At 43.7% G+C, this 14,761-nt stretch overlaps 1 protein-coding gene across 1 annotated transcript in view; it reads left to right on the forward strand.

Moving 5' to 3' along the window:
• Positions 1–477: 477 nt before the first annotated feature.
• LOC126202974 (glycogen [starch] synthase) overlaps positions 478–14,761 on the forward strand; it is a 143,080-nt gene continuing 128,796 nt past the window's right edge. Inside the window, exons 1-2 of the mRNA XM_049937115.1 lie at positions 478–693; positions 1,365–1,523. Of these exons, the coding sequence (XP_049793072.1) occupies positions 1,385–1,523 (139 nt within the window). The 5' untranslated portion in view covers positions 478–693; positions 1,365–1,384. The remainder of the gene's footprint in view (positions 694–1,364; positions 1,524–14,761) is intronic.

A 14,761-nucleotide genomic window follows, 5' to 3' on the forward strand; every position in this document is an offset into this window, starting at 1 on the left:
TACAGAATTTTTTCTGCGTTGACTAACAACGGGAAAAAAATCAACACGTTTCGACATAACAAGTCTGGGCCATTCGACTGTGACGCAAAAACATCGTTATCTGCTGATGGAGCAAAACCTCCGAAACGCATTGTAATTGGTAAATTAATATTTAGTGATTACGCTATGTTTATTAATTCATAATTTAAACATACAGTCACGGAAGCAGCCTAAAAAAATAAGTTTGTCACGCTATGTGTAACAAATCAAGTGAAAATAAGATTATAGACACTCACACACAAGCTAGTAGGCAGCTGAGCGAAAGGAAAACCTAACATTTGGTCCAATGAAAAGTACCCAATGCCACGCACTTTGTAGCACTGACAATAGCGGTCCGTCCCGAAATGCGATTTGAGGCCACCTCTTTGCCGCTGTCCCGAGATGCGCGAGTAGCAGAGTCCTCTGCAGGGATATGGGAGAACCAAGATCTGTCTAACTCATACGACGGCCGGAGCGGGTTTGTTGTTGTGGCCCATGTGACCTTCAGACGAACTCTGTGGTGCGGTAACCTCATGGTACTGTGCGTCGGCGTAGAAATTTAATTTGCGTGATCATTTGCGAATCATTTCGGTAACGGCCCAGCAGCCACGTAATTTATGACTGTTCAAGCGCACGCCGACGTACAGTTGGGCTGAAATACGACTTGTTTTGCAGGTAAGGTAAAAAGAAAAGCCGTGGTAGTGAAAACGTGCTGTTACTTCTTCTGTGAGATTGTTGTATTTCACGAATATGCGCGTGTTGTTTAAGGGAGGTCTGCCCATTACTCTGGGCTTCGTGCCCAAAGCCGGTTGGTTTTACTACACTTTGGCAAGCGTGTATTCGTGCAACACTGATCACACATATTAAACGTGTTGTATTAAAAACAATTTGTCAGCTGTATGCTGATACGTATTGCAACTCCCCACCCCCCACCCCTCTCCTGCAGGATCCGTACGTGCAGTAATTTGCCCATGTTCTACTCACTTGCACTCGCCGGTATTTTACACAGCTTAAAGATAGGCTATGTGCTGATGTCGAGATCGTGAAAGAATGCATTTCAAATGGGTACTCTGTATCAGAAAAATCTGTTATTTGCCGACTGAAGAGAGTTGAAACATCCATAGATGAACAATTTTCTGATTTTCGTGCACAATTGTTTGCAACGGGTATGATGGAGAGGAAGGCGGCGAAGGGAGTTGTACGGTAAACTGAAATTGTTTGCAAGCAATGTGTAGGGTAGCTTTGGATACAGTGTTAACAGCATGTGGTGACTAGAATGTTTACTGGTTGACATTGTATGCTTGACCAAAAATGGTATACCGGTACAGCTCTTTTTTTCTTCACAGGCGGGGTATAACAGATCACCATGTCAAAGGAACGGGCCTCTCGACGGTTTTATCGTGTAGAAAGTCAAAACCAACTTCTGTCTTTCCTGGACAGAGGCCACTCCGCAGCCCTCGAGAATCGGTGGACATTTGAAACAGCATGGGAAGTTGCAAACAAAGGTACATATTAAATTTCTAAAATGTATTGTTTCTATTATGAAGTGTGTTTTTTATTCTTGTGAAGTAAAATTCTAATGCCAAGCAAGTAAATATGTAAGCCCCCTCATCCTCCTCGACTGTCATCATTCCTCTATTAAAATCCCTAACTTAAAATGTACTATGTTACTACATAAGGGAACACACTTACACAGGGTCTCTCAAACTTTTATTGTACATGGTTTAAATTGTGGCTTTAGTATCTATTTTGTCACTAGAACATGAGCTTAGAATGTGAAATGGTCATGTAGTAGAAAAGTTTGTGAAATGTAGGCCTGTTGTTAAAACTTTAGTGTTTTGCCCATAGCCCAGCTTCGCATCAGTTGTAATCATTGTCTTGTTCACACACATTTCCTGTTACTTTATCATACTGTTGCCATTAACCATAATGTTTAATTCCTAATTGCTGGTCCTAGTTGTTACATTTCTGTTAAGAAACTGCCATCACTGTAAAATGGGAGGTGTTTTCTGTACACATCACTACACTGTGTGTAACTGGTGAACACCACCAACTATTTTTGTTGGTCTTGTTTTTCTCTGGCAGTGTCTGAGTGACCTTGTTTTAATATGGCATGACCAATGGGCTAAATGCCAAGGGCATATTTTGCTGGTTATGTAACTTTCACTTGTTCTTGACTGCTTTGCATGAAAATTTAGAGCATTAATGACATCTGCCCTCATTATAACTGCCTTGGGAATTATTTCATTGTGTATAATTTTTGCTCTCATGTTAGGGGAGGGGCTGTGAGTAGTAACCCTAACCCTTCTGAAATGCCATTACATTGATGGATGTCTTTTGTAGTATTCTGTCCAAATGCTACTTCTGAAGTTATTTTTTTAACCTCCCAGAAGAATAAGCAGTTTTGCCTGAGTGACAGAAGGACTCAGAGAATATTCTTAATTTTCTTAGTTTAAAAGTTTAGGAACCAGCTCGCAGAATGCAACAAAGTTCAATAAATAAATAAATAAATACTGCAAATAAATTTTAAATAGCCATTCACTGAATTTACATTACTCAATGATGCAGTAAGTGCTGCCCAGGCCTAAAAGAAATGAGAGTACAAACATTTAGTTATGAGAGGATAAATAGATTTTGGAGAGTCATAAGTTTCTTGGAACTTACTGCAGGGGAAGTTAGTTAAATAATTACATTCAAGAATACAGTACAGAAGTAAGTGCTTGCCAGACCCCATCAATTACATGCTACCCTCCTACCTCTGTTAGAATACAGTTTTTCATAATAGTTATTGAGTGGTTTTAATATACACATAAGCACTCCAATACTAATGAAAGAATAATAGTTGCCTACATGATCTAAGAATACAGGCTCATTAACAATAAATGTAATGACTTTTGTCACGGGTTCTTGTCGCACAATTGTATAGGGAACTGCCGCCAAACTATTCGCATCTGAGAAAATTTTGCACTGCAGAAAGATTTTAAACTCACTCATCTGCCTCTGTGACAAGTAATTGCTTATGAAGTTTTCACACAATGCCATGTTTACTTACAGAAGAATATAAAGTGTAAATTATGGATTCTTTGTAGTGGAGGTGACCTTTTGCAGTTATGATAAACGTCATCATTGGTTTACTCAGACTATGTGAGGGGCTGGTGCTCATTCAAGCAATGGATGTAGGCTATTACAGTTTGGGCAGTTACTATTTGTTTTCAGATAATTATTTGTTCTCAGATAATTATTTAGTGTTGTACATGACTACCTTGTTAGTGTCCATACATTCTCGTTAAATCACTTTCAGAAATATACTTCCTTTCTGATAAAATTGATGTTACAAATATAAACACAGGACTCACAAATACAAGGCACAGATAATAATTTTTATGAAGCCTTGTTCACAATACAGAATGGAGTTGTGTACTGTAGTGGTAACTTATTTGATGTCTGTCTGGCATGTAACAAGAAACCACAATCACATCGGTACTGGCACTTTTATTTTGGCATTTGGGGGTGGGGGGGGGGGGGTGACAGCAGGGTCCATAGTCCATGTGCCCCAAAGTCTCCTACTCTCTTTCAGTCTCAGATATAACTGAAGGCTGCTCCCTCTTCGGGCCCTACCCTGCTCGACCTATGTAAGAGGAGGAGGAGAAAAAACATAATTCTTGGGACAGTGTCTCTTTGATCCCCCTGGAGATGCTGACTTCACCCTCTCAAAATTAGCCTGAGCTGTCGTTTGTTGACATCGCCCTGTCCTCCTTGATGATGCAGGTGACCCTGAGGCATAGACTGCCTCATTGTTTCATGTCTTCCCAGTCTCACGCTCACGTAATCCTCCAGTAGAATTGCGGTGGTTTTTTCCACCACCTGGCTGAGCTACGGCAGCTGTTAAGCTTTACACCTTGCTTTCTACACTGCCCTCTAGGAAACCTGGTTCCCGGCAGTGTGGACCCCTGCCATCCACGGCTATAAGGGATACTACTGGCTGAGGTGGGGACGTCGAAAATTTATTGTCACTATTCGACCTCTGCCTCTTAAATACAGGTGCCCCCAAACATTTTAGTGTGGCATGTGGCACATGTTCGGCCATTGATCGCTTGGTTTGCAGTCTTGGCCTTCTCCCATCTATTGACTGGAGAGCACATGGTGACCTGTGTGGTAGTGACCACTTTCCCATCTTCCTGTCACTCCCCCGGCATCATGCCCACAGACGCCTACCCAGATGGGCTTTAAACAAGGCAGATTAGGAAGACTTCACCTCTGCTGTTGTCTCAGAATCTCCCCCACATGGTGCCACCGATGTTGTCGTTGAGCAGATCACTTCAACGATCGTTTCTGTGTGTCAGAAAACCAGATCCCTCGTTCTTTAGGGTGCCCAGGCAAAAGACGGTCCCTTGGTGGTCACTGGGAGTCGCTGAGGCAATTAAAGAGTGTTGGTGAGCTCTACACTGACAAAAGTCGCACCCTTCCCTGGAGCACCTAATAGCCTTTAAGCAGCTCTGTGCCCACATTGGCCAGCTTGTAGAATGACGGAGTGTTTGGAGGGCTATGTGTCGACCATTGGGTGCCATACGTCACCTTCCCAAGTCTGGATGAAGATCAGACGTGTTTTTGGGTACCAGACCCCAACAGGTGTCCCCGGCATTAACATCAATGGCGTATTATCTACCAACGCAAACACGATTGCCGAGCACTTTACTGAGCACTGTGCTCGAGCATCGGTGTCCGAGAACTACACGCCAGCCTTTCGCACCATCAAATGGTAGATGGCAAGGGAAGTCCTCTCATTCACCACATGCCACAGTGAACCCTATAACACCCCATTTACAGAGTGGGAGCTCCTCAGCGCCCTTGCACATTGCCCCGTCACAGCTCCTGGGCCAGATTGGATCCACAGTCACACGATTAAACATCTCTCATCTGACTACAAGTGACATCTCATCATCTTCAGCTGGATCTGGTGCGATGGTGTCTTTCCATCGCAATGGCGGGAGAGCACCATCATTCTGGTGCTCAAACCCAATCATAATCCGCTTGATGTGGTTAGATACCGGCCCATCAGCCTCACCTACTTTCTTTGTAAGGTCCTGGAATGTATGATGTGTCGACAGTTGTTGGGTCGGAGTCATATGGCCTACTGGCTACATGTCAGGGTGGCTTCTGCCAGGGTCGCTTTACCGCTGATAATCTTGTGTCCCACGAGTTTGCCATCTGAACAGCTTTTTCCAGATGCCGACATCTGGTTGCCATCTTTTTTGACTTACGTAAGGCATGTGACACCACCTGGTGACATCGTATCATTGCCACATTGTATGAGTTGGGTCTCCACGGCCCAATCCCAATTTTTATCCAAAACTTTGTCGCTCCATACTTCCCATGTCTAAGTTGGTGCCTCCCATACTTCCCCCCGTATTCAGGAGAATGGTGTTCCACAGGGCTCCATATTGAGTGTGTGTCTATTTTTAGTGGCGATTAACGGTCTAGCAGTAGCTGTAGCGCCTTCGGTCTCACCTTCTCTGAATGCGGATGACTTCTGCATTTCGTACTGCTCCTCCAGTACTGGTGTTGCTGAGCGGCAACTGCAGGGAGCCATTCACAAGGCACAGTCATGGCCCACGGCTTCCAGTTTTCAGCTGTGAAGTCGTGTGTCGCGCATTTGTCTGAATAGCACCGATCATCCAGAACCAGAACTTTACTTTAATGATGATCCACTCTCTGTAGTGGAGACAAATTGATTCTTAGGACTGGTTTTCAATGCTACCTCACCTTCATCAGCTTAAGCGGAAGTGCTGGCAGCATCTCGGTGCCCTCCGCTGCCTGACCAACACCAACTGGGGTGAAGATTGCTCTACTACACTGCTGCAGCTCTACAGAGCTGTTGTTCAATCCTGCCTTGACCATGGGAGTCTGGTTTATGGTTCAGCGGTGCCCTTAGTGTTGGGTTTTCTTGACCCAGTGCACCACTGTGGCATTCATGTAGTGACGGGAGCTTTTTGACCAAGTCCGGTGACCAGTGTCATGGTGGAGGCCTGAGACCCTCCATTGAACGTTAGGTGTGCACAATTGCTGGCCAATTATGTTGCACAAGTTAGTAGTTCTCCTGTACATCTGAATTACAGTCTCCTTTTCCCAAACATGGCAGTTCATTTCCCGTATCGGTAGTCCGGGTCAGGGCTTCAGATTGTGGTTCGCATTCAGTCCCTTCTGTCTGAGCTGGAGTCGTTCCCATTACCACCTATCCTCGAGGTCCATTCACGTACACCTCCACAGTGTACACATGGCTGCAGATTCTTCTGGATCTTTTGCATGGCCCTAAGGACTCCGTTAACCCTGCAGCTCTCCACTATCACTTTCTCTCGATTCTTGACATGTACCAGGGCCATGAAGTGTTTTACACTGACAAGTTGATGGCTGATGGTCACGAAGGCTTTGTGGATTTTCATGGAGGACATATTGAACAGCTCTCCTTGCCAGATGGCTCCAGTGTTTTCACTTCAGTGCTGGCGGCCATATCTCATGGTCTTGAGCACATCCGCTTATGCCATGGTGAGTCATTTTTTCTGTGTACTGACTCCTTGAGCAACCTACAAGCTATTGACCAGTGCTACCCTCGCCATCCTTTGATAGTGTCCATTCAGGAGTCCATCTGTGTCCTGGAATGGTCCTGTGGTGTGCGTACTGTAAGACCTTCGGTACACACACCATCAGATTATTTGACTCGTCGCTCTAACGAAGTAGGTGAGTGTCAGCAATATGTCTTGTGGTCTTATTGTGGCGTGTTTATCTTCTGCCGTTAGGTCAGACGATAGAAATGCCACTTGCACGATTAGAGTAGCAGATTGACGGTGACCAACTTTAAACAGAACTTGATTAATTTTCACACACATTTATTAAAATAATAACAAGCATAAACCTTATTTAACTTGATTCTGGATGCTATTTACAATTGACAATCTGAAGTTCCTTTGGTCTTGGTATGTCAATCTTATTCTCACGTATCTCGGATACTTGACAAAGTGACTATACATTTATCTTCATGGCTATGTACAGGAATATGGTAATCTTATTAGGCGCAGACTGAAAATTGACTATAGACTGGTACAGACTAATGTAGACTGGTACAGACAGGTGCAGATAAATGCAGACTGACTAATCGGAGGTCTGTACACTCGTTATAATACCTTGCGCGTTCAGGTATCGCTGCGTGAGTGTGATCTGCGAGGAGAAAAGGTTCTACGTTAGCAGCAATCTCATTGGCTGCGTTACATATTAATACGCGGATCGGCGGAAGCAGAATTTGGTCCATCTCTAAGGCAGCGCCATCTCGTAGTGCAGAGGCAGACGAGCGCTGTGCCTGCGCTGTTGTGCTTAGCGGGGCGCGCTCTAGTGGGAAAGTTATGTACACGCTGACTACGCGGAACTATGTACACAACAGTTCCCATCATTTGGTGGTGTTTGTGTGGACCCCAGGACGCGTCGGAATCCCAGGCAACAAACTGGCCGACAGGCTGGCCAAACTGGCTACACGGAAACCATTTCTGGAGATTGGAATCTCCGAAACTGACCTGCGTCCTGTCTTATGCCACATGGATTTTCGGCCTTGGGAGACAGAATGACATAACAGTACGCACAACAAACTGTGTGTCATTACGGAGACTACGAATGTGTGGAAGTCTTCCAAGCGGTCCTCTCTCAGGGAATCAGTTGCCCTCTGCTAAGTTTGCATTGGCCATATGTGGCTAATGCATGGTTACTTCCTCCGTTGCGAGGACCCACTTCGGTGTCGCTGTAGCTCACAAATGATGGTTGTCCACCTCTTGCTGGACTGCCCACTTTTAGCCTCTCTGCGGTGGACTTTTAACTTTCCCAGCACCCTACCTTTGGTGTTGGGCAACAATGCCTCAACAGTAGCTTTAGTTTTATGTTTTATTCCTGAGGATGGGTTTTATCATTTGATGTAAGTTTTAGCGCATTTCTTTCATCCCTTTGTGTCCTCCACCCTAGTGAAGATTTTAATGTGTTGCAGAGTGGCTGGCTTCTCCTTTCTAGTCTCGTGGTCAGTCAGCCATGGTAATCTGCTCTCCTATTTTGATCTCTTCTACATGTTTCTTGGGTCTCTCTGGGGTTTTCTTGTCTGAATTTGTCCATTTTTAGTGTTTGTTGTCTTTGTTTTCTCCTTTCTTCCAGCTGTGTTTTGTATGTCTCAGCTATTTTACTCCCACCCTCATGGAATTATTTTAATTGGAATGAGGGACTGATGACATAGCAGTTTAGTCTCTCCCCCTCTTCGAGTGAGGTGGGGCAGTGGTTAGCACACTGGACTCTCATTTGGGAGGATGAGGGTTCAACCTGCATCCGGCCATCCTGATTTAGGTTTTCCATGATTTCAATAAATCGCTCCAGGCAAATACTGGGAAGGTTCCATTGAAAGGACACGGCCGACTTCCTTCCCTAATCCCATGAGACGGATGACCTCGTCTTGTCTCCTCCCCCAAATAACCCAACCCATCTCCCCCCTCTTTGAAACAAACCAACCAACCAGCCAACTAATTTGACCTTCATGACCAGATAAACTGCTTATTATGGAGCTGACATCTTTTTCATTAAAGACATATGGATCTGGAAAGAAATTAGCAATCACTGTTGTGCTATGCTTTTCCATTCTTGTTGTGAATGTTAATGCTGGGGTGAACCAAAATATGGACATCAGTAGCTCCAGGTGCCCTCAATCAGAGCTATCTGAGATGACGTCTATATTGAAATCTTCACACACACTCACTTACGAGAGGTGTTTGAAAAGTCCGTTCAAAAATAGAAACTACTTACGTGTTTGGGGTAAACTTTTATTTTTCGACAGTCTCCTTTTAGACTTATACACTTCGTCCAGTCCTGTTCTAATTTGTTGATCCCTTCTGAATAATAGGAATTGTCCAAGTCTGCAAAATAGCTATTAGTTGCTGCAGTCACCTCCTTGTTTGAATAAAATCTTTGTCCTGCCCGCCATTTCTTCAAATTTGGGAACAAATAGTAGTCTGAGGGAGCAAAGTCTGGAGAATATGGGGGATGTGAAATGAGTTGGAATCCTATTTCCATCAATTTTGCGACCACAACTGCTGAGGTGTGTGCTGGTGCATTGTTGTGATGGAAAAGATTTTTTTTGCGGTCCAGTTGCCTGCGTTTTTCTTGCAGCTCGGTTTTCAAACAGTCCAGTAATGATGAATAATACACACTTGTAATATTTTACCCTTTTCCAGATAGTCGATGAAGATTATCCCTTGTGAATCCCAAAAGACAGTTGCCATAACTTTTTCAGCCGAAGGAATGGTCTTTGCCTTTTTTGGTGCAGATTCTCCCTTGGTACCTCATTGTTCAGATTGTTCTTTGGTCTCAGGAGTATAGTAATGTATCCATGTTTCATCCACAGTGACAAAACGACACTTAAAAGTCCTGTGGATTCTTCCTGAACAGCTGCAAACAATCCTTGCAACAATTCCATTTTTGGTCAGTCATGAGTAATCTAGGAACCCATCTTGCAGATAGCTTTCTTGCGTCGAAATGTTTATGCAAAATGCTATGTACCAATTCATTCAAGATGCCCACAACACTAGCAATCTCACGTACCTTAACTCTTCTGTCATCCATCACCATATCATGGATTTTATCAATGATTTCTACTTTCAAACTGTTCTAATTGAAGGTGCAGAGTCACCGTAATGTTTCATTCTTCTCTTTAGTCTCCTGAGGCATTTTGCCTTTCATAAAGTAATATTTAATAACCACACAAAATTCTTTTTTGTCCATTTTTTGACAATCACTCAACTTCCTTGATTCACATGAATGCCAAACACGAAGAAATAGACCAATATGTCTGAAACGTCTTTACAAAGATGCTACTAACCAAACATGTCCTCAATACGCACTGGAGGTGCCATCTCTTGGACTTTGCATGGACTTTTGAAATGCCCCTCATAAGTTATTTACACTAAATACCCTACCGAGCGAGGTGGCGCAGTGGTTAGACACTGGACTCGCATTCGGAAGGACGACGGTTCAATCCCGCGTCCGGCCATCCTGATTTAGGTTTTCCGTGATTTCCCTAAATCACTCCAGGCAAATGCCGGGATGGTTCCTCTGAAAGGGCACGGCCGACTTCCTTCCCCATCCTTCCCTAATCCGATGAGACCGATGACCACGCTGTCTGGTCTCCTTCCCCAAACAACCAACCAACCAACACTAAATACCTGATCTAACTGGTTAGTGGAATTTAGAATATTTCCATGGTGGTGGGGCCATGAACTATCAGAACTGCTATTTTCTTTTGATGAAAATCTCTCGGATTTCCAGTTTGGTGGCACTGTGATGGTACAATGGCATCACAGTATCTGAATACTGTCACCTGGCTTGAAATCAATTAGCTTTTGATCACTAGTATATACCAGGAAAGTCTGTATTCACACATGCTATCTCGTATGTTTCCAAGTTTGTTACTGAAATTCAGCATTCAAACAGATGTTCAGTGCAATATCCACTGAGGTATATTGCCAAGGACTTTTATTTTACATTTTTTGTTGATTCCCCGGCCATTGGACAGGTGGAGGTCAACATCAAGGAAAGTGACTCACCTGGTCCTACTCCAAATCCCATGCCACTTTCCTTGATGTTGACCTCCACCTGTCCAATGGCCAGCTTCACACGTCCGTCCACATCAAACCCACCAACAAGCAACAGTACCTCCATTACGACAGCTGCCATCCATTCCACATCAAACGGTCCCTTCCCTACAGCCTAGGTCTTCGTGGCAAACGAATCTGCTCCAGTCCGGAATCCCTGAAGCATTACACCAACAACCTGACAACAGCTTTTGCATCCCGCAACTACCCTCCCGACCTGGTACAGAAGCAAATAACCAGAGCCACTTCCTCATCCTCTCAAACCCAGAACCTCCCACAGAAGAACCATAAAAGTGCCCCACTTGTGACAGGATACTTTCCGGAACTGGATCAGATTCTGAATGTGGCTCTCCAGCAGGGATACGACTTCCTCAAATCCTGCCCTGAAATGAGATCCATCCTTCATGAAATCCTCCCCACTCCACCAAGAGTGTCTTTCCGCCGTCCACCTAACCTTCGTAACCTCTTAGTTCATCCCTATGAAGTCCCCAAACCACCTTCCCTACCCTCTGGCTCCTACCCTTGTAACCGCCCCAGGTGTAAAACCTGTCCCATGCACCCTCCCACCACCACCTACTCCAGTCCTGTAACCCGGAAGGTGTACACGATCAAAGGCAGAGCCACGTGTGAAAGCACCCACGTGATCTACCAACTGACCTGCCTGCACTGTGATGCATTCTATGTGGGAATGACCAGCAACAAACTGTCCATTCGCATGAATGGACACAGGCAGACAGTGTTTGTTGGTAATGAGGATCACCCTGTGGCTAAACATGCCTTGGTGCACGGCCAGCACATCTTGGCACAGTGTTACACCGTCCGGGTTATCTGGATACTTCCCACCAACACCAACCTATCCGAACTCCGGAGATGGGAACTTGCTCTTCAATATATCCTCTCTTCCCGTTACCCACCAGGCCTCAATCTCCGCTAATTTCAAGTTGCCGCCACTCATACCTCACCTGTCATTCAACATCATCTTTGCCTCTTCACTTCCGCCTCGACTGACATCTCTGCCCAAACTTGAAATATGTCTGCTTGTGTCTGTAATGTGTGGATGGATATGTGTGTGTGTGCGAGTGTATACCTGTCCTTTTTTCCCCCTAAGGTAAGTCTTTCCGCTCCCGGGATTGGAATGACTCCTTACCCTCTCCCTTAAAACCCACATCCTTTCGTCTTTCCCTCTCCTTCCCTCTTTCCTGATGAGGCAACAGTTTGTTGCGAAAGCTTGAATTTTGTGTGTATGTGTGTGTTTGTTTGTGTGTCTATCGACGTGCCAGCACTTTCGTTTGGTAAGTCACATCATCTTTGTTTTATATATATATATATATATATATATATATATATATATATATATATATATATATATATACACCAAACGAAAGCGCTGGCACGTCGATAGACAAATTTGTTATGATGGTTCGCTTGTGCCCGCAAAGAGAAGTGGACATTCCAGTGTGAGTGAAGTGAATGTGGAGTGCATACAAGATATTTGTAAGGAGTCTGCCAGGTCACTCATGGTTCGCATATTGGAAAAAAAAAAAAAAACACTTTTAGAGTTTCTCTTCAAAATGCAATATGTATGACATCTTTACAGTGTTTAGTTCTTGTGCAATAAATAATTGACAGTGTTCCCGGGCTTTATGTACATGCTGTATATGTTGGACATGGTCATCTAGTGGAAAAGTGTGTGTCTGGAAACAGACGTGGGTGGACCACAAATATTTTAGTTGTTGTCTTAACCTAGTTGTCACCTCTCAACAACATGAAGAATTGCCAGAAACACATGGTTCAGATTCCCCATTAAACTGTAGGCCCCTTTTTCTGGTTTGGATAACTAGGGTAGATTAGGAAAATGTGAGTCACTGAAGCGACGTGCAATAGAAAGACTTGCCCTCAGCCATTGAACCAAACAAAATTATTATTATAATAATTATTGTTATTAGCATTAGTATTATTATATAATCTATGAATATAATTAAGTTTGCCTGTTTTTTCTTTTTATTGAACACGTTTCTAATATCTTAATTGAAAAATCAAAAAGTATTGTTGTTAACCTCTGTGCTTTCGAAGCTGCCAGTTTTTTCTTCTCCATTTATTGTTACAGCAGAGTTCATACTCACTCTGCCATTCTTCCCTTTAGAATCACGCAAAAAAGACCTAGTGGGAAATATTTGGAATTACAGGGAGTGGGCAAATAGTGCTATGATTACACTGAATGCTGCTGGAAATTAGTTGAGCAAGTAACTTCCTTCTAGGTACATTAAGATGTAGACCATTCCACATGAAGTGTGAGATGTCAATCATACCTGTGTGTGATCACCACAGTCTATTGACTTGTGAATCTTTGTGTTTACATTACATTAATCCTTGTTCCATAGATCATGAATACGACATTTTGTAATGGCGTGGAATGTGTCACTTTAACGTAAGTTTTCTTTACACATAATAATTAATTGTTTTCCCCCCTTCATCCAAGGCTTATTGTATTGCTCACAGTGAAGCAACCTTCATATTTGTGAGAGGAGCAGTCCCACTGATGTGCTCAGTGTCATCTTTGTGTGGTTGAGGTTACAGCCCAAAACTGTACCAGGCATCCCCAAAAACTACTAAATTATATTATTTACCAAAATATTTTCCCAGAGAGCCTAAACCACAGGTGACATAACTGAGCCACTGCACTTGACTTAAAAGTATTAGTTACCTGGTATTCACTGCCTATGGAGCTCTGAACTAATTCAGATGTCCCCTTTCTGTGACTACATCCCAACAGAAGGACCTTCTAGGTCTGTCTGAAAGAACAGATACCATCTTCATATAGTTAAGGCTGACCAGTCATTGACCTCCTCCTCCTGTGCTGGATGCACATACATTGCCCGAACTCTTATGGGACTCTGTAAGATTGTATGCCGCGAGTAATGAGTGTAATGTGCAGGGGCACTACGAATGTGGGAATGTTGGGAATGTGGGTCTCATGGGGAGCACGCAAGGGATAAATCCCAGCAGTCGCACTATCCTCTGTGTCATCGGTGACTCAGATGGATAGAGCATCTGCCATGTAAGCAGGAGATCCCGGGTTCGAGTCCTGGTCGGGGCAGACATTTTCAACTGTCCCTGTTGATGTCAGCAGCTTAGGCTCTTGATTTAATTACTATTTCAACATAAAAATTGGTTTTTACTGTGCTATAGAAAATACTGGCTATTGTTCACAACAGTGTTAAAGTACTGTATGGGAACTATAACTTGGCACACAGGTTCCCCAATTCTGATCAATTGCAGTAAGGAGACTTTGTGCTGTAGTGAAGGATCTCTTCATTTCTGCCTTTCCTTACTCAGTTCAGCTTTGTTGGTTCTACCTGTAGACTGTGCCAGATTTGTCATTTGTAAATGCATTCACTAAAATACTTACATTTGGTGGATCATAGTTACCCCCACCCCTGTCCTCCCCTGTAGGTGAGTACCTGCAATTCAGGCCACACAAATATCACAGTCGGCACCCTGAGGGGCGAAACGAATTGCTTTCCAATGACTCCCACATCAAGCAATCGTACAGGGGTCGGCATGTACATGTCAGATACTGCTGTGTGGCCCCAGTGCTGTCAATTGTGATGCAGTGGGTGGGGCTCCTTGTGGTGCCGGGGGGCCAGGACGTGTGATGACTCCCACGTTTCAGACAAAATGAGGACGGTACCGGTACAGTGAGGAGACAGTCTGCCCTTCCTTTGAGCACATGGTATGTCTACTATTTTAAGAGTAGTTCTTCACTATACGTGGTTAGGCGTATTTAACGAGAACAAGAGTGTTAACTATAATTTGCATTTCTGTGCTCAAATTTTCTGATAAATTATAATAGTGGTTAATAAGGTACTCTCTTTACTGCAATTTTTAATATTGGGATTTTCTGCCTTGGGTCTACCTGCAGCATGTTAGACATTTGCAATGCAATATAAAATTTCATTATGAACAGCGGAGGTGGGCACACAGTCTATTTGGAAATTATCTTAACTTGTTTTTTTTTTTTTTTTTTTTTGTGAAATTCAAAGTTGATTCTAAATTGTCTCATCTTATCACAAAAT

Source organism: Schistocerca nitens, chromosome 9 (genome assembly GCF_023898315.1).
Source record: "Schistocerca nitens isolate TAMUIC-IGC-003100 chromosome 9, iqSchNite1.1, whole genome shotgun sequence".
NCBI lineage: Eukaryota > Metazoa > Arthropoda > Insecta > Orthoptera > Acrididae > Schistocerca > Schistocerca nitens.